The sequence below is a fragment of the Plecotus auritus genome, assembly GCF_963455305.1.
Source record: "Plecotus auritus genome assembly, chromosome: 3".
Classification (NCBI taxonomy): Eukaryota; Metazoa; Chordata; class Mammalia; order Chiroptera; family Vespertilionidae; genus Plecotus; species Plecotus auritus.
Genome location: NC_137772.1, coordinates 89,652,229 through 89,676,448, shown reverse-complemented (window position 1 = coordinate 89,676,448; position 24,220 = coordinate 89,652,229). Strand labels below are relative to the sequence as shown.

The window sequence follows — 24,220 nt, the reverse complement described above, 5'->3', positions numbered from 1 at the left end:
ATGAAAGATTATCAACGTTGATTATTTTGTAGGAATAAAGAAGGTGACCCCAAAAGGGGGGAAAAGTCACAGAAGAATGTCAGTCAACCAAGAAAGGAAGAGTCAAGGAGTTTCTGAAGATGGTAATGAAGCAATCGTAAATAAATAATTAAAAGATAAGCAGCAACAAGAAAGCACATGATAGAATAATTGTATTAAAATTTATAGAAAATTAAGATACTGGGAAGCTGTTAAATTTTTCTAGGAAGAAACTTATTTAGTGTTTAAAAAAGGTATAACAACCTGAAAATGCAGGCCTATAATGAAAATTCATCAACTATAATTGCTATATTGTTGCTATGGTGGCAGTACAATTATAGTATGTATGCTGGTGGTCTGGATAGAAACAGTTGGGACAAACAAAATATTTATACTGTTCTGTAAAGAAACAGGTACAACATTGCAGTAGGCTATTTTGAATTGTCTCTTATTATGGCCTTTAATTTTGGTTTTGTTTATAGTCAGAAAGGGAAAATTGCAAACCCTAAATTTTCTTATGAAAAAACATCACATTTATAATGACTTCAAGTAAAGAAACATGACTTGTTTGCATTTAAATTTTTCTGATATACATTATTCCTTTGTCTAGCTCTGTCTAACCAAGATACATCTTCATTAACTGATGCTGTAGAGCAAGTTGCAAAGCAACAACAATCACAAGCATCAGAAATAGAAAAAAACAAAAAAGTTCTGTTTCATTTACAGGTAACTGTTTCATACTGTTTTCTAAATGAGTCTTTATTTTCTTCAAAACTATATTAAATTAGTAACAGGTAAGTTATTGAGGATACTTAATTTTGGTAGTCAATTTTAAACACATATTTTTATATTTACCTCTTTCTTAATTATTCTGTTATCCCTAAGTGAAATCTATTTGAGTATTCCAGTTTTGTGGAACATTTTATACACCCAATATACAAATATTCAACAGTGTAATTGCAACTGTAGTATGAGCATATGAAACCCAATGTCTCACATAGAATTATTTCAAATTCACTTCTATTTGATATTTTTTCCTAAGATGCTGAATTTAAGGAAGGTTAAGTTTTAAGCTAGTGTTTTGAAAGCTATGACTTGTGAGTTGCTAGTTGTCAGTGAACATTTTAAGTAGATAAGGAACATTTCTGTGTTTCTTATATTTTATAATATATTTATAATTCCAGTACAGGGAATCCCAAAGGCATGTTTGGTTTTTGCATATAGCATAATTAGATGACTATATCCAGTTAATATAACTAAAAAAGCAAAATGGAAACAGTACCTTTACTATGTGCTTTGTAAAATTTTAAGAGCTGAACTGCCTCGTTTGAAAGATAAGATTTGCTACTTCCAGCTCTGTGATTTAATTTCTCTGTGCTTCTGTTTTCTCCTTTTTAAAATGGATATAATAATAGGACCTGCCTATAAGGTTTTCATGATGATTAAATTAATTAATTCTTGTAAATACCATATTATGTAAGATATCCTGCTGGGGACCAGTGGACATATAGTTTTAATTTTGATATTGGCTTTAGATATTAATGCATCAACAGAGATATGATGATAATTATACTATCATGATAATATGTATTCCTTATAAATATTTGCATTACATTAGTCACTATTAGAAAGAATACATGTTTAGAATATAATACAAAAGTAATGTCTTTGATTTCTATAAAGAAATTTTCTGTAACACTTTTCAGTCTTCAAAGAATGTCACAGATGTTATTTCACTTATATTGAGGGTCTACTTTTTATTAATCATTTTGCTGAACATGGTCCACTTTTTAAGTTGCTCATTATCTTTTGAAGAGGGAGACAAAGAAGTAAACAAATAATTACATGAAGGGCAGCAGTGTCAACAATAGAGGCATGAATATAGATTTAACACTGAAGGAGTTAAAAAGACAGTTACATTCAGTTGAGTTTTAAAGGAGAGTTAGAGTTCACTTCAATGATTGGGTGTGTGGGACAGGCTTAAGAGTTAAGGGGTGAGAAGGGTAGTATTCCAGAATCCCCTGCACCTTGATCTTGGACTTTCAAGCCTCCAGATCTATGAGAAATTAGTGTCTATGTTTAAGCACCCAGTCTATGGTATTTTGTTATGGCAGTCTGAGCTAAGACAGGTGCCACAGCAGTTCATTAGAGAAACTAATAGTGGAGCACAGTCATATGCAAAAAAAAAAAAAAAAAAAAAAGAAAGAAAGAAAGAAAGAAAAAGAATCTCAATTTTCACCTCATACAACATACAAAAAGTAACTAAAAATGAATTATGGGCCGAAATGTAAGAATTAAAACTACACAGTGTAAGAGAAAACACAGGAAAAAAGCCTAGTGATGTTGAATTTGGCAAAGATATTTTAAATAGGACACAATTTTTTTTAATTGGATGTCATCAAAATTTTTTAACCTCACCTGAGGATAAGTTTTTATTGATTTTTAGAGAGAAAGGAAGGGAGAGAGAAATATTGATCAATGGCCTTCCATACCTGCCCTGACCAGGGATTAAACCCGCATCCATCCTGTGTATGTACCCTGACTGGGAATTGAATCCACAACCTTTTGGTGTACGTACGGGGTGATGCTCCTAACAACTGAGCCACCCACCCAGGGCTTATCAAATATACTTTTTAAAGTTTTTTTTCAAAAGAAACTAATGAAAATGAATGTGAGATATATTTTCTGGTACCCTCTTAGAATTTGCATTGTCATAGACTGGGAGAAAATATTTACTAGGGTGACAACATATCTGACAGTGTACGTGTATTTACAATATATAAATAACTTCTATTATTTAAGAAGGCAAACAATTTAAAAATGGGCAAAAGATTTTAATAGTCATTTCATCTAAGAAGTTATTATAAAAGACAAGCATGTGAAAAGATACTCAATATCATTAATTGTTAAGAAAATGCAAATTGAAATTACAATAAGATAGCACTCAATACCCACTAGAATGACTACATTTAAAAAGACTGACCATACCAAGTGTTGATGTAGATATGCAAGAACAGAACTCTCAAACCCTGTTATTTTGAATGTAAAAACACTTGGAAAAACAGTTTACAGTTTTTAAAAGGTTAAAATATATCTATCATATAATCCAGCCGTTCAATGTCCAGATATTAGTTTACACAAGAGAAATAAAAGTGTGTGCCTATTGGAAAACCAGAAACAACCTAAATGCCCATTAGATGAATGGATAAAAAAAAAAAAGTGATACATCCACAAAAGGAATACTACTTTGCAATAAAAAGGAAGGGCTATTGATATATCCAACAACATGGATGAATCTCAATTATGCTGAGTGAAAGGAGTGAGACTTTAAAAAGTATAGTTTGTATAATTCTACTTTAAAAATTCTCAAAAATGTAAACTAATCTTTAATGACAGGAAGTAGGTGAATTGTTATCTGGAAATACAGATGAGGAGGGAAAGATGGATTGTAAAGTAGCAGGAAGAAACTTGTGGGCAATGGATATGTTTATTATGTTCATTGTGATGGTATCATGAGCATAAAACTATGTAAAAGTCATCAAACTGTAAAGTTTAAGTATCTTCAGTTTATTTACATCAAGTGTACTTCAATAAATCTATAAAAGACAAAAAGGGGAAGAAGGGGAGGAGGGAGATAAGACAGGGAAGGAGGAGAGGGAGGAGGAGGAGAGGTGAAGGGGGAGATGAACAGTAACAACAGCAAGAACTATAATTCTAGTGAAAAGGATTGAAGGAGAAATGGAGTGTAGAAGGAACTGTCTAAAGCAGCCGTGGGAAAACTACGGCCCGCGGGCCGGATCTGGCCCATTCGGCTGTTCTATCCGGCCCCGGAGCCGAAAGAGTGGAGGGTTCTCTTGCTCTCCCCTCTGCTCCTTTACTTTGAATTTATATTAGTTCACACAAACACTCCATCCATGCTATTGTTTCGGCCCTCCGGACCAGTTTAAGAACCCATTGTGGCCCTCGAGTCAAAAAGTTTGCCCACCCCTGGTCTAAAGCCATGGAGAAAAGTAAACATTCTATTACATTAGTCCAGGAAAGAGAAGAGATGGTTACCCAATCAGGGGAAATGTCATCTCTTCTCATGTTGATCAATAGGGTCAATAGCTTGATCTGCTTGGCAGTGCATGTGCTCCTTTCCTGACCATTGCATGTACATCACTAGTCACTCATTTTATATAATTAAGAGGTAATATGCAAATTGACCATCACACCCTCACAAGAAGGCTGCCTACGACCAAGCCAGCAGGGGGGTTAGTGAGGGACGACCAAACGACTGAAAAAGCAGGCTGCATGGGGCAACCAGGCCGGCAGGGGGGTTAGTGAGGGATGACCAAACGACTGAACAGCAGGCTGCATGGGGTGACAAGGCTGGTGGGGGGGCCGTGAGTGGCAACCAGGCTGGCAGGGGGGACAGTTGGGGGCGACTAGGTTAGCAGGGGGGGCAGTAAGAGGCAACCAGGCTGGCGGGAGGGGTCAGTTAGGGGTGACCAGGCCAGCAGGGGGTTGCAGTTGGAGGAGACCAGGCTGGCAGGGGGGGCAGTGAGGGGCGACCAGGCCAGCAGGGGGGGCAGTTAGGGGCAACCAGGCCAGCAGTGGGGGGCAGTTAGGGGCAACCAGGCCGGCAGTGGGGTCAGTTACGGGTGATCAGGCCAGCACACAGAGACAGTGAGGGGCAATCAGGCTGGCAGGGGGGAGGGCAGTTAGGGGTGACCAGGCAGGCAGGCAGGTGAGCGATTAGGAGCCAGCGGTCCAGGATTGTGAGAGGGATGTCTGACTGCCAGTTTAGGCCTAATCCCTGGGATCGGGCCTAAACTGTCAGTTGGACATTCCCCGAGGTCCCAGACTGGAGAGGGTGCAGGCTGGGCTGAGGGGACCCCCCCCATGCATGAATTTTGTGCACCGGGCCTCTAATGTAATAAATATTTATTGAGCACCATTTTGTGCCAGATACTGGGAAGATGATGGTAAAAAAGATAGACAAGGTTACTACCCTTGTGGAGCTTACTTTCCAGTAAGGAAGACAGAAATCCTCCTATCTAATAAAAGAGTAATATGCAAATTAACCATCACTCCGCTATACCCACAAGCCACACCCATAAGCCATGCCAACCAGCCAATCAGTAGCAGATATGCAAATAAACCCAACCAAGATGGCTACAGCCACAGAGAGCAGGAGGGAGGCATGGGTTTCCCCGGCAATGGAAGAAGCCAAACTTTCCGCCTGCCCTTGCCGGCCTAGGCCTCCACTCAAGGCTACAAAGTTTCAATGATAGAAGATACATAAAACCAAACAGAAATGGTGGCAGCCACGGAGCTGGAAAGAGCAGGAGGCTAGGGTTGCCCGCGGCGATGGAGGAAGCCAAGCTTCTGCAGCCCTGGCCAGCCCAGGCCTCTGCTTAAGGCTACAAAGTTTCAATTATAGAAGTTACATAAATCCCAAGAGAAATGGCTGCCACCATGGAGCAAGCAGAAGGCTTGGCTCCACTCCAGGCTACAAAGTTTCAATTGTAGAAGATAAATAAACCCCAGATACCAGGGCCTCTGCTTGGGTTGCCAGGGGGTGTGGCCAGCCTGCAAACCACCACAAGCCCCTCACCCAGGCCACCCCACATCCCAAGGGAACCTCCACCCTGATCTGGGACACCGTTCAGGGCAAACCAGCTCGCCCCCTCCCATGCACCAGGCCTCTATCCTATCTAATGAAAGAGTAATATGCAGATTGACCATCACTCCAACACACAAGTTGGCTGCCCCATGTGGTCAAAGATCCTGCCCCATGTGGACACAAGATGGCCACCACAAGATGGTCAGCAGGGGAGGGCAGTTGGGAGGGACCAGGTCTCCAAGGGAGGGCAGTTGTGGGCGATCAGGCCAGCAGGGGAGGGCAGTTAGGGGTGACCAAGCTGGCAGAGGAGGGAAGTTGGGGCAACCAGGCCTGCAGGGAAGGGCAGTTAGGGGTGACCCGGCTGGCAGAGGAGGGAAGTTGGGGGCAATCAGGCCTGCAGGGGAGAGCAGTTGGGAGGGACCAGGGCTGCAGGGGAGGGCAGTTAGGGGTGATCAGGCCTGCAGGGGAGGGCAGTTAGGGGTGACCAGGCCTGCAGGGGAGGGCAGTTAGGGGCAAACAGGCTGGCAGGGGATCAGTTAGGCATCAATCAGGATGTCAGGGGAGTGGTTAGGGGGTGATCAGGCTGGCAGGCAGAAGCAGTTAGGGGCAATCAGGCAGGCAGGCAGGCGAGCAGTTGGGAGCCAGCAGTACTGGATTGTGAGAGGGCAGTCGGACATCCCTCGAGGGGTCCCAGATTGGAGAGGGTGCAGGCTGGGCTGAGGGACCTCATCCCCCGCCCCCCGTGCACAAATTTCGTGCACCAGGCCTCTAGTATATAATTAAAAGCTAATATGCAAATTGACTGAACTGCAGAATGACTGGTCACTATTATGCGCACTGATCACCAGGGGCAGATGTTCAGTGCAGGAACTGCCCCCAGCTTGCAGGCTGGTGGCGGGGGGCAGGGCCAGTTGAACAGGCGGTGCCAGGCCAGCCAAGGCAGGTGCCAGCAGGCCCCCCCCATCACCCCACTGGTTGCCCCACAGGATCAGCCCTGATCACCGGCCAGGCCTAGGGACCCTACTCATGCACGATTTCATGCTTCAGGCCTCTAGTAAAGAAATAAAAGGGGGACTGCTCTCGAGCACCCAGGTTGGTGGTTTTTCTATATGAGTAGAGAAGACAGTTGTTGCAAGTAGAAGACAACATTTTTAGGATGTCTGAAGATGAAGAAAAAGTGAAATTATGCCATCTTGTACTAGCTATCCGGAAATTCATTAAAATAATAATCCCTACAGACCTGAATAGGTTTAGAAAGCACCAGATAAATATTGAGAAGTATCAGAGATGTAGAATCTGGGACAAGTTGCATGAAGAACATATCAATGCAGGACGTGGAGTTCAGCAACTCCACTCCAATATGGAGAAGCTTTGTTTGAAAGTCCGGAAAGATGACCTAGTACTTTTGAGTAGAATGATTGATCCTGTTAAAGAAGCAGCAGAGGCGGGTGGCAGCGGAATTTCTCCAGCTCTATCAGGAAACTGTAGAAGAACTTGAGAAACAATGTAATGATGAAGAAACTTTATTACAGCCTTCTTTGATCAGGTCTATGACTGTTGGTGGAGCATTTCACACTACTGAAGCTGAAGCTGATCCTCAGAGTTTGACTCAAATACATGCATTGCCTGAAATCCCTCGAGATCAAAATGCTGCAGAATCATGGGAAACCCTAGAAGCGGACCTAATTGAACTAGCCAACTGGTCACAGAACTCTCTCTCCTAGTGAATTCTCAGCAGGAGAAGATTGACAGCATTGAAGACCATGTCAACAGTGCTGCTGTAAATGTTGAAGAGGGTACCAGAAACTTGGGGAAGGCTGCAAAATATAACCTGACAATTCTGCCTGTGGTAGGTGCATTCCTCAGAAGAGCAATAGGGGGTCCGATTGGCCTCCTTGCAGGCTTCAAAGTGGCAGGAATTGCAGCTGCACTCAGTGGTGGGGTGTTGGGATTCACAGGTGGAAAATTGATACAAAGAAGGAAACAGAAAATGGCGGAGAAGCTCATTTCCAGCTGTCCAGATCTTCCCAGCAAAACCGACAAAAAATGCATTTAAAAACCAAATTTCCGTATTATTGGCTCCAACATGTTTATCCTAATGGACCTTTGTTGCTATCAGACACTCAGCTTTTGGAACATGATTATATCAAGATAGTGGCTATAGATGCTCAAGTGGGGTTGGACTGTGATTAGTGGATATATATTTTTTTGTTTGCTGGGATGTTGATGGAATTGAGGGGCCTGGGCTGAGGGTGTATAATGTTTGTCAGGTAGTTTAAAGATTGCCAGGGAGCAGATTTTCTTCCTAGAAGTGTGAAAACTGAACCCATAACTTCGATAAGGACATGTGATGTGTGGACATGTTGGGTTATGAAAGAATAGTTTCTTTCCTAACCCTGATTTGGAGATCCTAAGACTAAGCATACTATAAATAAGCTTTTTATCTTCTAAATGTAGGATATCTTCTAAATGTTAGTAAAGAAAATAATGGGAGTTCAGGACCCTTTCTTACCAAATAGGAAATCCAGATCTGGCAAGGGCATAGGTGAAGTACATGATGGAGTCATTGGATGAACCTATTGCAGTTTCCTATAGGTCCACTATATGTATTTTCTGATGAAGGAAACTAATAGTGAAAGAAAGGCCCAACTTCTCTTTCAAACATCTTAATCTGTGACACTGGCTCTCTGAACTCTTCCCCCTGTCTCTCTTTAAATAAAGACAAAATCTCAAGTGGTAGGAGACAGTGCTATTAAGCCAGCACTAAGCTAGCTTTGTCAGTTTGTCTCTTTGCAGAAGCAGTGCCTTCTGCCTTCCTTCCCTTGTACTTTTCAAAGTTCTTGGACTTGTGGGGTGAATTCTACCCATGTGTAATGAGGGCTTTTCTCATAATCTGCTTTTTAAAAATATATTTTTTATTGATTTCAGAGATGAAGGGAGAGGGAGAGATAGTAACATCAATGAACAAAGAGAATCATTGATTGGCTGCTTCCTACACACCCCACTCTGGGGACTGAGCCCATAATCCAGGCATGTGCCCTGACCGGGAATAGAACCGTGACCTCCTGGTTCATAGGTTGACGCTCAAACACTGAGCCACACCAGCCAGTCCTAATCTGTTGTGTGTTTTTTTTATTGTCTCCCATCTTTATTCATCCTTTTCTATGATCTCTAGATAAGAGAGGGAGGGAGGCAAGGAGAAAGAGAGAGATCTCCAAATATTTCCAACATTGTTAGAAAAAATAAGCAGGCAGGGAATATGCCAGATCATTTCCTGGGGCATCTTCCAATCTCAAATGGTTGATGTACCTGCCACACAGGGAGTTTCTAACCCTAGGTCTTTTCAGCTAGCCCTTGGTGAAGCTAAGAACTAGCTTTCTACCTCATCTCTCTCTTTTTTTATTTTATTTTTTTTATTATTTTTTATTTTAATAAATCTTTATTCAGATTATTACAATTGTTTCTCCTTTTTCCCCCCATAGCTCCCCTCCACCCAGTTCCCACCCCACCTTCTGCCCTTACCTCCCCCACACTGTCCTCATCCATAGGTGTATGATTTTTGTCCAGTCTCTTCATGAACCCCCCATACCCCTTTCCCCCTGAGAATTATCAGTCCACTCCCTTTCTATGCCCCTGATTCTATTATATTCACCTGATTATTCTGTTCCTCAGGTTTTTAATTCACTTGATTTTTAGGTTCACTTGTTGATAGATATGTATTTGTTGTTCATAATTTTTCTCTTTACTTTTTTCTTCTTCCTCTTCTTTAAGAATACCTTTCAGCATTTCATATAATACTGGTTTGGTGGTGATGAACTCCTTCAGCTTTTTCTTATCTGTGAAGCTCTTTATCTGCCCTTCAATTCTGAATGATAGCTTTGCTGGGTAGAGTAATCTTGGTTGTAGGTTCTTGCTATTCATCACATTGAAAATTTCTTGCCACTCTCATCTGGCCTGCATAGTTTCTGTTGAGAAATCAGCTGACAGTCGTATGGGTGCTCGCTTGTAGGTAACTAACTGTTTTTCTCTTGCTGCTTTTAACATTCTCTCTTTGTCTTTTGCTCTTGGCATTTTAATTATGATGTGTCTTAGTGTGTTCCTCTTTGGATTCCTTTTGTTTGGGGTTCTGTGCGCTTCCTGGACTTGTAAGTCTATTTCTTTCACCAGGTGGGGGAAGTTTTCTGTCATTATTTCTTCCAATAGGTTTTCAGTATCTTGCTCTCTCTCTTCTTCTGGCACCCCCATAATTCTGATGTTGGTACGCTTGAAGTTGTCCCAGAGTCTTCTTACACTATCTTCAACTTTTTGGATTTTTTTTTTTGCTTTTTGCTTTTTCGGTTGAGTGTTTTTTGCTTCTTTGTATTTCAATTCTTTGACTTGATTTTTGTGTTCCTCTAGTCTGTTTTTGAGTCTCTGTATAATATTTTTTATTTCAGTCAGTGTATGTTTAATTTCTAGTTGGTCCTTTTTCATATCTTTGAGGGTCTCGTTATATTTATCGGCCTTTTCTAGGATATTCTTGAAAAGCCTTATAACTGTGGTTTTGAATTCTATATCCAGTTGTTTGTTTTCCTCCATTTCTTTCATTTGTGATCTGATTCTTTGACGCTGCATTTTCACTGCTTTTCTGAGTTGGTAAGGTAGATTTGTGTGCTAGGTTTCCAATATGGCCCAGTGGGTCTGCCTCCCCAGTTAACCTGAGGTGGACACTCTTGGTGCACCCCTTTGTGGACTGTGTGTACAGCCTTGTTGTAATTAAGTCTTGATTGTTGTTGGTATCACTAGGAAGAATTGACCTCCAGGCCAGTTGGCTGTAAGGATCAGCTGTGTCTATGCTGGGAGAAGTTCGGTGCTGGAGACAGCCTTATAGGATTAGACTTGCCAAATTGCAATAGCCTCTGTGCTCAGCTTGGATGGGGTGGAGTCTCAGTCTTGGCTTCCTGTCAGCCTTGCCCTTGCGCGCACATGCGTGCCTTCAGTCCTCCGCCTTCCCCGGCTCCTGAGTCTCCGCCTGAGAGTCCAGACTCCCCCCACAAGAGTGTGGGTCCCCAGGGGCTCGCCTGGAACTGGGGCTCAGTGCAGTCAGGAGCCTCTGACTCCCTTCCACTAGGGAAAGCCTGTGGCAACCTCCACAGCCTTTGTGCGCAGTGGCACGCGCGCCCCTTCAGACTTCTGCCTTCCCCAGCTCCCGAGTCTCCGCCCGAGAGTCCAGACTCCCCCCACAAGAGCGTGGGTCCCCAGGGGCTCGCCTGGAACTGGGGTCCAGTGCAGTCAGAACTGGGGCTCAGTGCAGTCAGGAGCCTCTGACTCCCTTCCACTAGGGAAAGCCTGTGGCAACCTCCGCAGCCTTTGTGTGCACTGGCACGCGCGCGCCTTCAGACTTCTGCCTTCCCCAGCTCCCGAGTCTCCGCCTGAGAGTCCAGACTCCCCCCACAAGAGCGTGGGTCCCCAGAGGCTCGCCTGGAACTGGGGTTCAGTGCAGTCAGAACTGGGGTTCAGTGTGGTCCGGGGCTTCCTTCCCCCTTCTGCCAGAGAAAGTCAGCCAGGCTCCCAGCCACCCTTCCTCTCTGCGCGCACAAAGACCCTTTGCCGTACCTCCAATTCTCTGTGAGCTTTTCTCTTTCCTTCTAGTTGTAGAATTTTCACTCATCCAGCTTTCCTGTGGTTCTGGATGGTGTCCGTTCTGTCTTTTAGTTGTAGTTTTGAAATTGTTGTGCGAGGCAGCAGTTTAGGTGCTTACCTATGCCGCCATCTTGGTTTCTCCTCCATTTTTCTCTCTCTTTTTTTTTTAAAAATATATTTTATTGATTTTTACATAGAGGAAGGAGAGGCATAAAGAGTTAGAAACATTGATGAGAGAGAAACATCGATCAGCTGCCTCCTGCACACCCCCTACTGGGGATGTGCCCGCAACCAAGGTACACACCCTTGACCGGAATCGAACATGGGACCCTTCAGTCTGCAGGCAGATGCTCTATCCACCGAGCCAAACCGGTCAGGGCTCAACCTCTTGTCTCTTACTACCATTCTTTTCCGCAGGCTTTGCTCTCTCCTGTGCTTTCCTTCACTTCACAGCTGCTATTTCTTCCCAAGAGTGGCATTCTGCTTGCCTTTTCTCATATTCAAGTTGATGATAGATAAAGCCTGGTGCCAACACTTAGTCCTGATGGATTTGTGGTGCTAATTCCAACACTTGACATTGACAGCAAGCATGACCCAACCCAACTCGGTGTCTATATCAAATAGCAAAAAGACTTTAAATTTAGAAAGAAAGAAGTTAAGGTTACAGGCAGCCTCATCCTGTATCTCCAACTCATTTGAAACAGGAAAGAACCACCTTTTGCCTTACTCTTTTTTCTGATGACAGAGGAAAGGATACAAATACCACAAAAGATGTGAGCTTTCTCTGCTCAGGAGCCAGAGTCATCAGGCAGTGGAATCGTTTATCATTTCTCTCTTGCTGAGCTTACTCTTTAAAAAAAATAAATAAATAAAAATAATATATATATATATATATATATATATATTATTGATTTTTTACAGAGAGGAAGGGAAGGGATAGAGAGTTAGAAACATTGATGAGAGAGAAACATCGATCAGCCGCCTCCTGCACACTTCCTACCGGGTATGTGCCCACAACCAAGGTACATGCCTTTGACCAGAATCGAACCTGGGACCCTTGAGTCCGCAGGCTGACGCTCTATCTACTGAGCCAAGCCGGTTAGGGCTTGCTGAGCTTACTCTTAATAACTTTTATTGATTGCTACCTTTTTATTTCTGTCTGTAATCTAAAGAGACCTTTCTCCTTCATACTTTTTTACTCTTCTCACCAATTAATTCCGAAGAGAGAAAGAAAAAAAGAAAAAGAAAAATAGAAATACAATAGAATAATGTATAGAGAGTAGCTGTGGTGGAGAGTGGGTGACTAATTTATATTTTGATTCTGTGAAGATTGTTCTGAGGATTAATGATAAAACTGAGTATGAAAGAAAAGACAAAAAAGACACTAACACAGTGGTTCTCAACCTTTCTAATGCCGCGACCCTTTAATACAGTTCCTCATGTTGTGGTGACCCCCAACCAAAAAATTATTTTCATTGCTACTTCATAACTGTAATTTTGCTACTGTTATGAATCATAATGTAAATATCTGTGCTTTCTGATGGTCTTAGGCGACCCTGCTAGCGTTTCTCAACCTGTGGGTCAGCAGGGTCGCCTAAGACCATAGGAAAGCACAGATATTTATGATTCATAACAGTAGCAAAATTACAGTTATGAAGTAGCAACGAAAATAATTTTTTGGTTGGGGGTCACCACAACATGAGGAACTGTATTAAAGGGTCGCGGCATAAGAAAGGTTGAGAACCTCTGCACTAACAGCTAGTAGCTAGGGGTAGAGAACTCTAAATTAGAACAATTACAAATACCTGTAGGTGGGAGAGAACATCCTATCTAATAAAGGGGTAATATGCAAATTAACTGTCACTCCGTCAAAAAGGTGGCGGCGCCCATAGCCACAAGATGGCAGTGCCCAGTTCTCTCAGCCTCGCCGGAGTCCCGCAGTCCTGGGGGCGCTGCCGCTGAGAGCAGGCAGTGTGAGCAGCCTGGTGGAATGCTTGCTTCATCGCCACAGCAATGCCCTGGTCGCGGAGGGCCTCAGGGACAGGGGGGCTGGCCCACAGCCTCCGCGGCCGAGTGCAGGCCGGAGAGGAAATGGCGGGCCTTCCTCCCACAGAAGCAGCGGTTTCCACCTCCCACAGAAGCTGCGGTTCTAGCCGGCTCCCGTGGAAGCAGTGGGCAGCCTACTGCATGTGATATCACGCGATAAGCTACTAGTATTTAATAAACAGAAAGGGGATTGGGAGATGGGGAGAAAATATGAGAAAGATGGAACTGTATGTAGACAGAGACTAGAGCAAACATGAGCTTGTAAGGCACATTGGCAATTTGAATTGTATTATTAACTGGAGGCCCAGCGCACAATTAAATTGTGTGCGTGTAGGGTCCCCTAGGCCTAGCCTGCCATCAAGGACATGTCCACTGCCCTATAACGCCTCGCACGCTCCATGGATGCTGCCGGCGCCCTGCACCCTGTGACGCTCTGTGCATGCTGCCAGCGCTCTGTGACACTTCTGGGATGCTGCCAGCACCCTGCGATGCTCCGCCGTCACTGCTGGCACCCCGGCGGGGGATGGTGGGAGTGCAAGACCCCAGACCCTGCCGCCACTGCTGCCACAGGCCTCGCAACCTCATTTGTGCCTGGCTGGTCCCCATGCCTCTCTCCCCAGTGTTGAATATCTGAGCCATTGGCTCCTCTGAACCATTTGGCTCTTTCCCTTACTAACAGCTTTTACTTTCTGCCTCAATTCCTCTCCCAGCTCGTGCCCTTCCCCCACATGCCACCTCCCCCTGCTGCTGGCCACATGCACTCCCACCCCTCCCCCCCGTGGCGGGAGCACCTCTGCTTGCCACCTGGAGACCCGCGCCATGCTCCCTGCCCGCCTGGCGCCCATCCCCCATGCCCTCATTGCCACATGGCCCCACCCGCCTGCTGTCTGCCATGCTGCGAGATCAGAGCCTGTGGGCCATGGGACCGAGAGGTGCTCCATGCACCTCTTGGTGACCGGTCTTTGGTCTTCATGGTGTTATGACCACTGGGTTTTTATTATATAGATGCAGTGGCAAACCATTAGAGGATCTTGAGCAGATAAGTAACATGATGTGATTTATGTTTTTTAAAAGATTCTTCTGCCTTATATATGGAGCCTGGTTGAGGTACAGGGAGAATAATGGAAACAGGAAGACGAGTAGAAGCTAGGCTGTGCTAAAAAAATTGATCAGAAGTGAATCTGGGATTTTATTTTGGAGACCAAACCAGCAAGATTTGCTGGCAAATAGGTGTTGGGGGAAGGGTAAAGGGAAAACCTAAGAAAGACTTCTAGATTTTTGAGTATTCAGGTGAAAAGTGATACAGCTTATTGCAATCAAGAAGATTAAGGGGAACATGTTGAGTGTGTAAATGGAATTTTCTTTTCTGAACATGAATAGTTGATATGTCTATTAGACATAGAAATAGAAATGTCAACTGGAGATAAAGATAGAGTTTCATCAGCTTGTTGCATTTTTCAGTGTACTTCCCTCTCTGTCTCTGCTAGGAAATGGATAGATTGGGTCTGCCTTTTTTGTATAGTGGCTCCCTCTCAAATTTATGTGTTCAAAGAATATAATCATACTAGATAGGAAAAAAAAGGAGGATGACTTGCAGAGTTGTTTTGGTGGCAGTTAGATAATAAAGAGAAGGAAGGACATAAGATGGCTCCCAAAGTAGTACCATTAGTTAATTTGTGAAAATAGGGGTGTGGTAATTTGCATTTTGGTACCAATTCTTCATCCTTGTGTATATAAGACCCTTTGCCATGTGTCATTATAATGGCCTGCCATAGTGGTGCACATACATCTGCTCCTTGATGGTGAGTTTCATCATGTGACCAGCTGGGGTGTGAACCGATGTCATTTGAAGAGAAGCTTGAAAAATTGGGCTTCCATTCTTCTGCATCTACTATCATCATGAGAAGGACATGGTTGGCATGGCCCACTGGAAGATAAAATACATGTTATGCAAAGGCAGGACATGCCAGCTAGCCAAACGAAATCATGTAACAGCCAGCCAACCTTCAGACATTTGAGCAAATCCAACCAAGGTCAACATCTAGCCAACTTCAACTTCTCCCAGTCATGTGAGCAATAAACACTTATTTTGTAAGTCACTGAGGTTTTACCATTCTGACACTACATAATTGGTACAAGGAAGAACAGAATGGGATAGAGGGGAGGATTAGTCTGATTTTTGACATGTTGCATTTGAGATGGCAAGTGGCCACTGGATGTAGGACTCAACAGCCACTTAAGTTCTATGAATTATCAGCATAGACACAGCTCAACATATAAGTATGGATAAGATTACCCAAGGAATTATATATAGAATAAAAGGAGAAAATTCTGATGACGGCACCCTAAGGAAGACCCGCTTTAGAAGGAACCATTGTGACTGAGAAGGAATGCTCAGCAATATCTGGGAGAACCAGATAAGAGTGATGATGTGAAAACAGGAAACACTCAAAGATGCAGAGAACCAACTGATGGTTGCCAAAGGGGAAGGGCATTGGGGGACTGGTGGAAAACGTGAAGGGTATGAGAAGTACAGATTGGTAGTCACAAATAGTCATGGGATGTAAAGTACAGCATAGGGAATATAGCCAATAATATTGTTAGAATTGCCAAATGCTGAGAGAGGTAAGGTAGATATCTTTATACACATTGTACAAATGAGGTTTGGATAGGTTAATTAAGTTTGCCATGTATGATCATACCAATTAGTAAATAACAGTAAGGGAACTAGAACCTAGGTCTTTTCATTTTTTTAACCCAAGGTGTTATCATTTTTATCATGTTGTCTGTCTTTAGTGCGTACTTCTGATGTAATATATTATTAAAATGATTGTAAAGTATCGTTTACATATAAAATGTTAAGACAAATGATGAAATTTTAACATTTAGAATTATATGAACATTAAAAATAAGAAATATATACAGCAATTGGGCTTCCACTGAGATTATAATTGTTATGTTATTGAATGTTTCCTTCCATTATACACCAATTTTTCTATATCTGATAAATGTTTTTATGTTGTGATTTCCTACATGCAGTATGGATATAAAAATGACTTCCTCTCATGTTGAGTATCATGAATTAATAATAATAATGTTGAAATATTTTACAGAATGAACTTCATGAGCTAGAAAAACAAATAGCAACTGTTTCTGCAGAAACTAAAGAAACAGAAAGGCTAATTTATCAGCAAGATGTTGCCATAGAGAATAGCAAACTTCAGTGTGAAAACCTGGAAACACAAATCAAATCCTTACATACAGAAAATGTAAAGCTTAAATTTGACATAGAAGCAGCCCAAGAAGATTTTGAGGAACATATGATAAAATATAATGAATACTATGCAAAAATTAAAGTGCATAAAGATAGCTCGGGGGAGGAAGAAAGCAAATGGTCATTTATGATTGAACTACATGAAAAACAAGATCTTGTTAAAAAACTGAAGATAATGAAAGAGGAACTTAGGCAGGACCTCCAGAATCCAGAAGGAAACCGGATGAAACAAGTGCAGGTTTGAAATAACACTTATTAAAACTTTTTCTATTCTTCTTTTTCTTCTATTTTAAATCATCACCTGAGGACATGCTTAAAGAGTGGGGGCGGGGAGAGAGAGAGAGAGAGAGAGAGAGAGAGAAAGATCAGTAGCCTTCCTACATGCCCCAACTGGGAACTGAACTTGCAACCGAGGTATGTGCCCTGAGTGGGAATTGAACAGGCAACTTTTCTGTGCACAGGATGATGTTCAACCAACTGAACCACTCAGGCTGAGCTATTCTCTTTTTTCATGTACACTTATTAAGTGATAAATTTATCATTAACTTAATCAAATACCCATGGTTGCTCTAATGAAATTCAAAAACTATTTTCACAACTTTAAAAAACTTGGATAATGCCGAAACTGGTTTGGCTCAGTGGATAGAGCGTCAGCCTGCGGACTGAAGGGTCCCAGGTTCGATTCCGGTCAAGGGCATGTACCTTGGTTGCAGGCACATCCCCAGTGGGAGGTGTGCAGGAGGCAGCTGATCAATGTTTCTCTCTCATCGATGTTTCTAGCTCTCTATCCCTCTTCCTTCCTCTCTGTGAAATATCAATAAAATATATTATAATTAAAAAATAAATAAATAAAAAACTTGGATAAGCACATGAGTTATGGAACAACTATGCCACATGTGCAAATGCATAAAGAAAACATCCCCAAATTCCATGTGGATTAATACAAATGCATAGTCGAACAAAATCACAGTGAACAATTAATACATTTGTTGCAGAAAGTGTAACAAAAATGTTGAAGCCCTAGCTTCTTAGCTAATGGATCCAGACCAATCCAAGGCAATTTAGTATGCTTAATGCTGTTTTGCAAATAATATGAATTAATAATTGCAGCTTATACATTTTTCTATTTCTTTTACTGTTCTTTGAAGACAGTGGGAGAGACAAACTTAAAATATCTATTATGTCTTGCTAGAGACGAATATCCTTTACACTGTTGCTGGACAATTGTCACTATAATTACCACTATCCTTTACGTGTTATTTCATTTGGATTTTAGTTCTAAATGCTCAAACATAAGTTTTGTTTATTTGTATTGTAGTTTTTTATTATTTGTATCTGTAGAAGTAATATTCTAATTCTATTTATCAAAAAGAAATATTACAGCTAGTTTTATTAAATTATGGAAACACTGAAAATCTTGGCTTTATATTGATCATTCACTGACTTGTATATATTAAATTTTATAAACATACAGGAAGACATTACAAAGCTAAAGGATAAAATCACAACTACAAAAGAATCTATCATTGAAAAAACTTGTTTTCTTGAGGAAGAAAGTAAGACACATGAAAAATTAAGAAAAGAAATAGAGGTAAGTCTTAATCACCTGGATTTCAATGTTTTATGGAATCCTTTCTTAAACATACAATTATTTTAATACTTTCCACAGTTTATTCTCAATCCCCAAATAGCTAAAGAACAATAAAGAACGACATAAAGCATTAGAAAAGTCTAACACATCCTATATAATAAAAGCCTAATATGCTAATTGTCTGGTTGTCCATTCAACCAATCAAAGTGTAATATGCTAATGATATGCTAAGGTTGCTCAACTGCTCACTATGAAGTGCGCTGACCACCAGGGGGCAGATGCTCAACGCAGGAGCTGCCCCCAGCCCATAGGCCCTAATCACCTGATTGGGGCCTGCAAGCCAAACTCCCGGTCCCTCCCCACAAGCCAGCAGGCTCCATTCACCCAATGGAGAATGGGGAACCAGGGGTGGGTGGCGGCAGACATGGGCGGTGCCAGGCCAAGATGGGTGCGAGCAAGCGGGGCCCCAATCGCCCCACTGGTCACCCCACACACAGAGGGAAACTGGCAGCAAGGGGCAGGGCCGGCTGCTGGCAGCTGGGGAAGATTGGCTCTGATCACAGGCCAGGCCTAGGGACCCTACCTGTGCATGAATTTCGTGAGCCAGGCCCCTAGTTAATAGATAATTAGAGATAACGCCCTCGTTTGAAGGTATTCAAATATGAATCTGTTTAGACAAAGCAAGCACTCACTCCTATTTCAATCTGTCCTAAAATTGTTACAAATCTAATTCCACCAACAACCTGGCACCCAATTAATGGCTAGAAAACAGGTTATTGAGTCAGAAAAGATGACCTTTTCTAGATATACATCAGAGACTCCTCAAAGTAGAGTAAAACACAATGGAAGTCAGTACTACAAACCGCTCTGACTTCCTATTTGCAATTATTAAGTCTAATTTTAAAAAACTGATATACAAAATTAAAAGTGAGACCAAGTTTGGGATACCACTGGTAGACTTCTGTAGTCATTATTGGTTAGATGAAAGGAAATGAAAATGGAGACTATGTTGTTAAGCTCAAATAAATAATTTTCACTTTTAAGGTGTTAATTTGTAAAATAAAAAGATAGATGTCTTTAACTTGTTTGTGACTAATTTGATACAATTAATAAGCATCTGAGTTGCCATGGCCTAGTGGCTCAGTTGGTTAGAGCATCATCCCATAAGGTTTGATTCCCAGTAAGGCACATACCTCAGTTGTGAATTCAATCCCCAATTTGGGCACCTACAGAGGCAACGAGTCAATGTTTCTCTCTCACATCATTGTTTCTCTCTCCCCTTCCCTGTCTCTCTAAAATCAATAATAATAAAAAACCATCCTTGGGTGAGGATAAAAAAATCTACTATATTAAAACTATTTAACCATACTCTTTAAATAGTGGAAGCAAATATAAGTTGCATGACATACAGATGACAGCAAGTGAGCACCTAGTCTTTTAAGTGCAGTATATTCTCCATGTTAAAACAATGACATTGTGTGTTTGTTACATATATGGAGAAATTGTGAACAATACAGAATTTAGCAATATATTTCACATAATGTTCTTCTCAAAATAGGTTAGCACTTTGATTTACAAACCTGTCTCATTTTACTTATGTATTCACTCATCAATTCATTCAACATATTTATTGAGTTCATACTATGTGCCAATTACTTTTTTAAGTGCTTAAAAGAGAGTATATAACAAAATAAATTGATAAAAACCCCTGTTCTCAGGGAACTTGTGTTTTAGTTGGAGAGACAGACATAAAAAAGATATTTAAATAAGATATGTAGCACTCACTGTGGCTGGTGCTCTAGAGTCACACTAAGGGGAACTTGCACATCTCTTTTCTGATCTATTTTATATTCATTTTGTACCTTAACAATTGAAGAATTTCAGAAGAGGCTCATATGCAACCAAACACACTTACTGATTAACCAGAATTTTTTTCAATTATATATATATATACTAGAGGCCCAGTGCATAAAATTTGTGCATGGGGGGTACCCTCAGCCCAGCCTGCACCCTCTCCAATCCGAGACCCCTTGGGGGATGTCCGACTGCCCGTTTAGGCCCGATCCCAAAGATTGGGCCTAAACCGGCAGTCAGATAATCCTCTCACAATCATGGACTGCTGGCTCCTAATCACTCACCTACATGCCTGCCTGGTCACCCCTTACTGCCCCCCACCAGCCTGGTCGCCCCCAACTGCACCCCTCTCCTGGCCTGGTTGCCCCTAATTGCCCCCCCGCCACCAGCCTGGTCACCCCTCACAGCCCCCCCACCGGCCTGGTTGCCCCATGCAGCCTGCTGTTCAGTTGTTTGGTTGTCCCTCACTAACCCCCCTGCTGGCCTGGTCGTAGGCAGCCATCTTGTGAGAGCGTGGGGGTCAATTTGCATATTACCTCTTTATTATATGAGATATATGACATATATATATATAAACACACATACATGTCAATAGATATATATCCTCTTGTATACAATGTATAAAAAATCTTTTGAATATAGCTTTATTATTTAATATAGTATTTCAGTTTATTCCATATTTATTTCTAATACTTTTAAAGTCATTTTCTATTTGCCAACATACCAGCAGGCCTAATTTACCAATTTGAGTAAATTATCTAAATTTGAAAAATTACCAAAAATTGAAAACTTAAAAAAGATGCATTAAGTTTATAGCAATTTATGTGAAGTGTTAGTTATAAGTTTTCACTTTGCTTTTATAACAATATTTTGGAAGGCTTTGAGTGTCTCTGTCCCAGTTCCTCTGCTTGCTGCAGAACCGTGCCTCAATACAATTGCTTTCCTTTGTAATCCTGTATGTTTTGTTTTATGCATTTAAAAGCATTATTCTGAGGAGTCTGTAGTCATACTGTAAAAATGATCCATAGCAAAATAAAGGTAAAAAAGCCCTGCACTAAGGGAGGAGCTGGGAAAGAAAGAAGGGAAGTTTGCCTGGGGAAGAAATTAATAAGATTCAGCATGTAGTACAATCTGGGTCCCAATAACAGCTGAGGGAGAGAAAAGGGAGTCAGGACAGGGACAGAAATTCAGAGTCTTATCTCCCAGGCCATAAATTTACTTTTGACATTTTATTTTGATTAATTTGGTGAATTGGTGTTTTGACAAATTGACCCCTATTTGAGTTGACTTAGAACCACCCACCTGACTTAGTAGAGCATTCTCTTAAATAGATGTAAGAATGAAGAGAAAAGTTCTCAGCACCATTATTCTATCAACTGGTTTGAACATATATGCATATATGCATAACCCATGGACACAGACAGTAGTGCAGTGAAGGCCTGGGTGGTGGGGCAGGAGCAGGGTAGAGGGGGTTAATGGAGGAAAGAGGGGCATCTGTAATACTTTAAACAATAAAGATAAATTAAAAAAATAATAATAAACGTGGGTGTTTTACTACAATGAAATACCACTTCACACCCACTAAGATGGCTATGCTAAAAAAGATAAGTTTTCAAGGATGTGAAGAAATTCAAACCCTCACATATTAATCATGGGAATGTAAAAATGGAAAACAGTCTGTCAGTTCTTCAAATGGTTAAATATAGAGTTACCATATGACTCAGTAATCTCACTCCTAGGTATAAACCCCAGAGAAGTGAAAACATGACCACACAAAAACTTGTACATGAATGTTCGTAGCAGCATTATTCATAATAAACAAAAAGTGGCCGCAAGTGAAATACTCATTAACTGATAAAATGGATAAGTAAGATGTAGTATATTGTGCAATATTATTTGGCAATAAAAGGGAATGGAGTACTGATGCATGCTAAAACATGGATGGCCCTAAAAACATTATGCTAAGTGAAAGAAGCCAGTCACAAAAGACCCCATATTATGATTCCACTTTATAAAATGTCCAGAATAGGCAAATCTATATAAAGAGAAAGTAGATTAGTAGTTGCCTAGTGCTAAGGGTAGGATGGGGAAATGGGGAGTCACTATTAATGGGTACCACCTTTCATTTTGGGCTAATGAAAATGTTCTAAAATTGATTGTGGTGATAGCTGCACAACCCTGTGAATATACTAAAATATATTAAATGTTACAGTTTAAAGGGTAGATTGTATGGTATGTCAATAAAACTGTTAAAAAAAAGTTATTTGTAGAGCCAACACTAACCTCAGGAATTATGATGACATTTTTGCTTTCTTGTGCCCGGACACCAAAACCCTTATACTTTTCACCGTGCTTCATTGCCTTCCAGTGTCGCATTGTCTGGCTCAGCATACACAATGATCTACTTAATTGGCAAGGAATTGGACATTATATAGAACTTTTAGGTTAATTAATCTGTTTCAGTGAATAACTAGATACAGAAAAAAAATTACTCTTAACTGGTAATTGCTTAATAAGTAGAAAGCACTTCATCACAGATGTTTACTTGGATTCAAATCTCAAACATTATCACTTGCTTATTCTGAAACCTTGGTCAAATTACTTAATCTCTTTATCTTTTTTTTCCTTATACAAAAATGGGTATCATAATATGCACATCATAAGGTGTAATGAGAATTTAATTATATGTAAAAGGCTCTCAGCACACTATCTAACATATACTAAGTGTCAAGTAAAGCCCTGTTGATGTGTTTTCTTCTTTTCATAGGTACAAAATAAGAGATATGGTGCAATTCTTAAGCGTTTGCATTGTCAGCTGAACAAGCTTCAGTCAAATAGAAAGCAATGGCAGTGGAACATTCAACAACTAGAAAAAACTGCAGCTGAACTAAGAAAATGCATTGCAATGAAAGATTAACATGGCCATAGGACAATGTAGAGCACAGAGTATTGCCACAAAAATTACAGGCAAGAATGTTGAGAAATCATTCAAGTTCTTGTTTCTAACTAATTAATTTTTATTGAAGTATAGTTGACATACAATATTATTTTGTTTCAGGTGTGCAACACGGTGATTCTATATTTATATATCTTACCAATCAGCTTTCACTGTCAGAGGTCTGTCTTAATGGCAGATATATTTATCTTTTTTTAATTAGTCCTTCCACCCCTACAATTGATAGCAGTAGAAAGACAATAGGAATGCTTACAGAAGAATAGTAGATGACTCCGTGAACACTTTTCATGTATAAGATGTATTGTACTCATGAATTCCTGTTTATAAACTGTTGCCCTCACTGTTATTTGAAGTAAAAATTCAGAAGAAAAGAAACTCTTGAATTTACAATGATTTAAATTGTTAAGATATTTAAATGGTTGTCTGTTTCAAACTTTATTAAAACTTGTTTTTTTACTACTGCCTTCACAGCAGTCCATAAATATTAACTTTTACAATAATATTATACGTTTAGTGCCTCAGATATTAGTTTTCTGTTTCATTCAGAAGCTGGCAATCACTTTTCTTTGTTATTAGATAACATATTTTTAGAGTGTTGAAAAACATAATTTTTTTGTTCATGCTTCTGTCTATAAATTCTTTATTACTATTCTATGACTAAAATAACATTGTGTAAGGTAAAATTATAAGCTCTTTAAAAATGTTAATCATTATAGACAAATGTTTTTATTGTTTATTTTTATTAAAAGGCAAATACTATGTTCATGGCCAAAATCAAAATTTAATTTGTCCCTTGTAAGATAAAAGTGCTCCTACTCATGACTCTATTGAGTAAAATTTTTAGGAACAAAAACAAAATATTAATTACTAAGTACATCGTTTTTATTGTTTTAAGAAATTTTATTTTTCAATTACAGTTTACATTCTGTGTTATTTTGTATTCGTTTTGGGTGTATAGCATAGTGATTAAATAATCATATACTTTACAAAGTGTTCCCCTCTCTATATTTCAGTATCCTGGAATCATACATAGTTATCTCAAGATTATTGACTACTAGAGGCCCGGTGCATGAAATTCATGCATAGGTAGGGTCCCTACATCTGGCCAGCAATCAGGGCTGATATGTGGGGTGACCGGTGGGACAATCAGGGGGCCCCCACTGGCACCCGCCTTTGCGGGCCTGGCGCTGCCCACTTGCCAGCCCTACCTCCCCAATCGCCCCTTCGCCGCCACTAGTTGCCTCCTTCTGT

The 24,220-nt window shown here is 40.9% G+C and overlaps 1 protein-coding gene and 1 pseudogene across 2 annotated transcripts; both read left to right on the top strand.

Annotated features, from left to right (window-relative positions):
- Positions 1-23,954, top strand: CCDC122 (coiled-coil domain containing 122; the record flags this gene model as incomplete). The annotated part of the gene is given in 7 exon segments (XM_080660580.1): positions 1-18; positions 22-62; positions 64-122; positions 629-744; positions 16,408-16,806; positions 18,043-18,159; positions 22,781-23,954. Coding segments are annotated over 7 exon segments (900 nt in total). The 3' UTR covers positions 22,931-23,954.
- On the top strand, positions 6,783-7,682 carry LOC308243280 (syntaxin-17-like; annotated as a pseudogene). Its single transcript has one exon. The product of its transcript is annotated as a syntaxin-17-like (transcript).
- Positions 23,955-24,220: the final 266 nt, after the last annotated feature.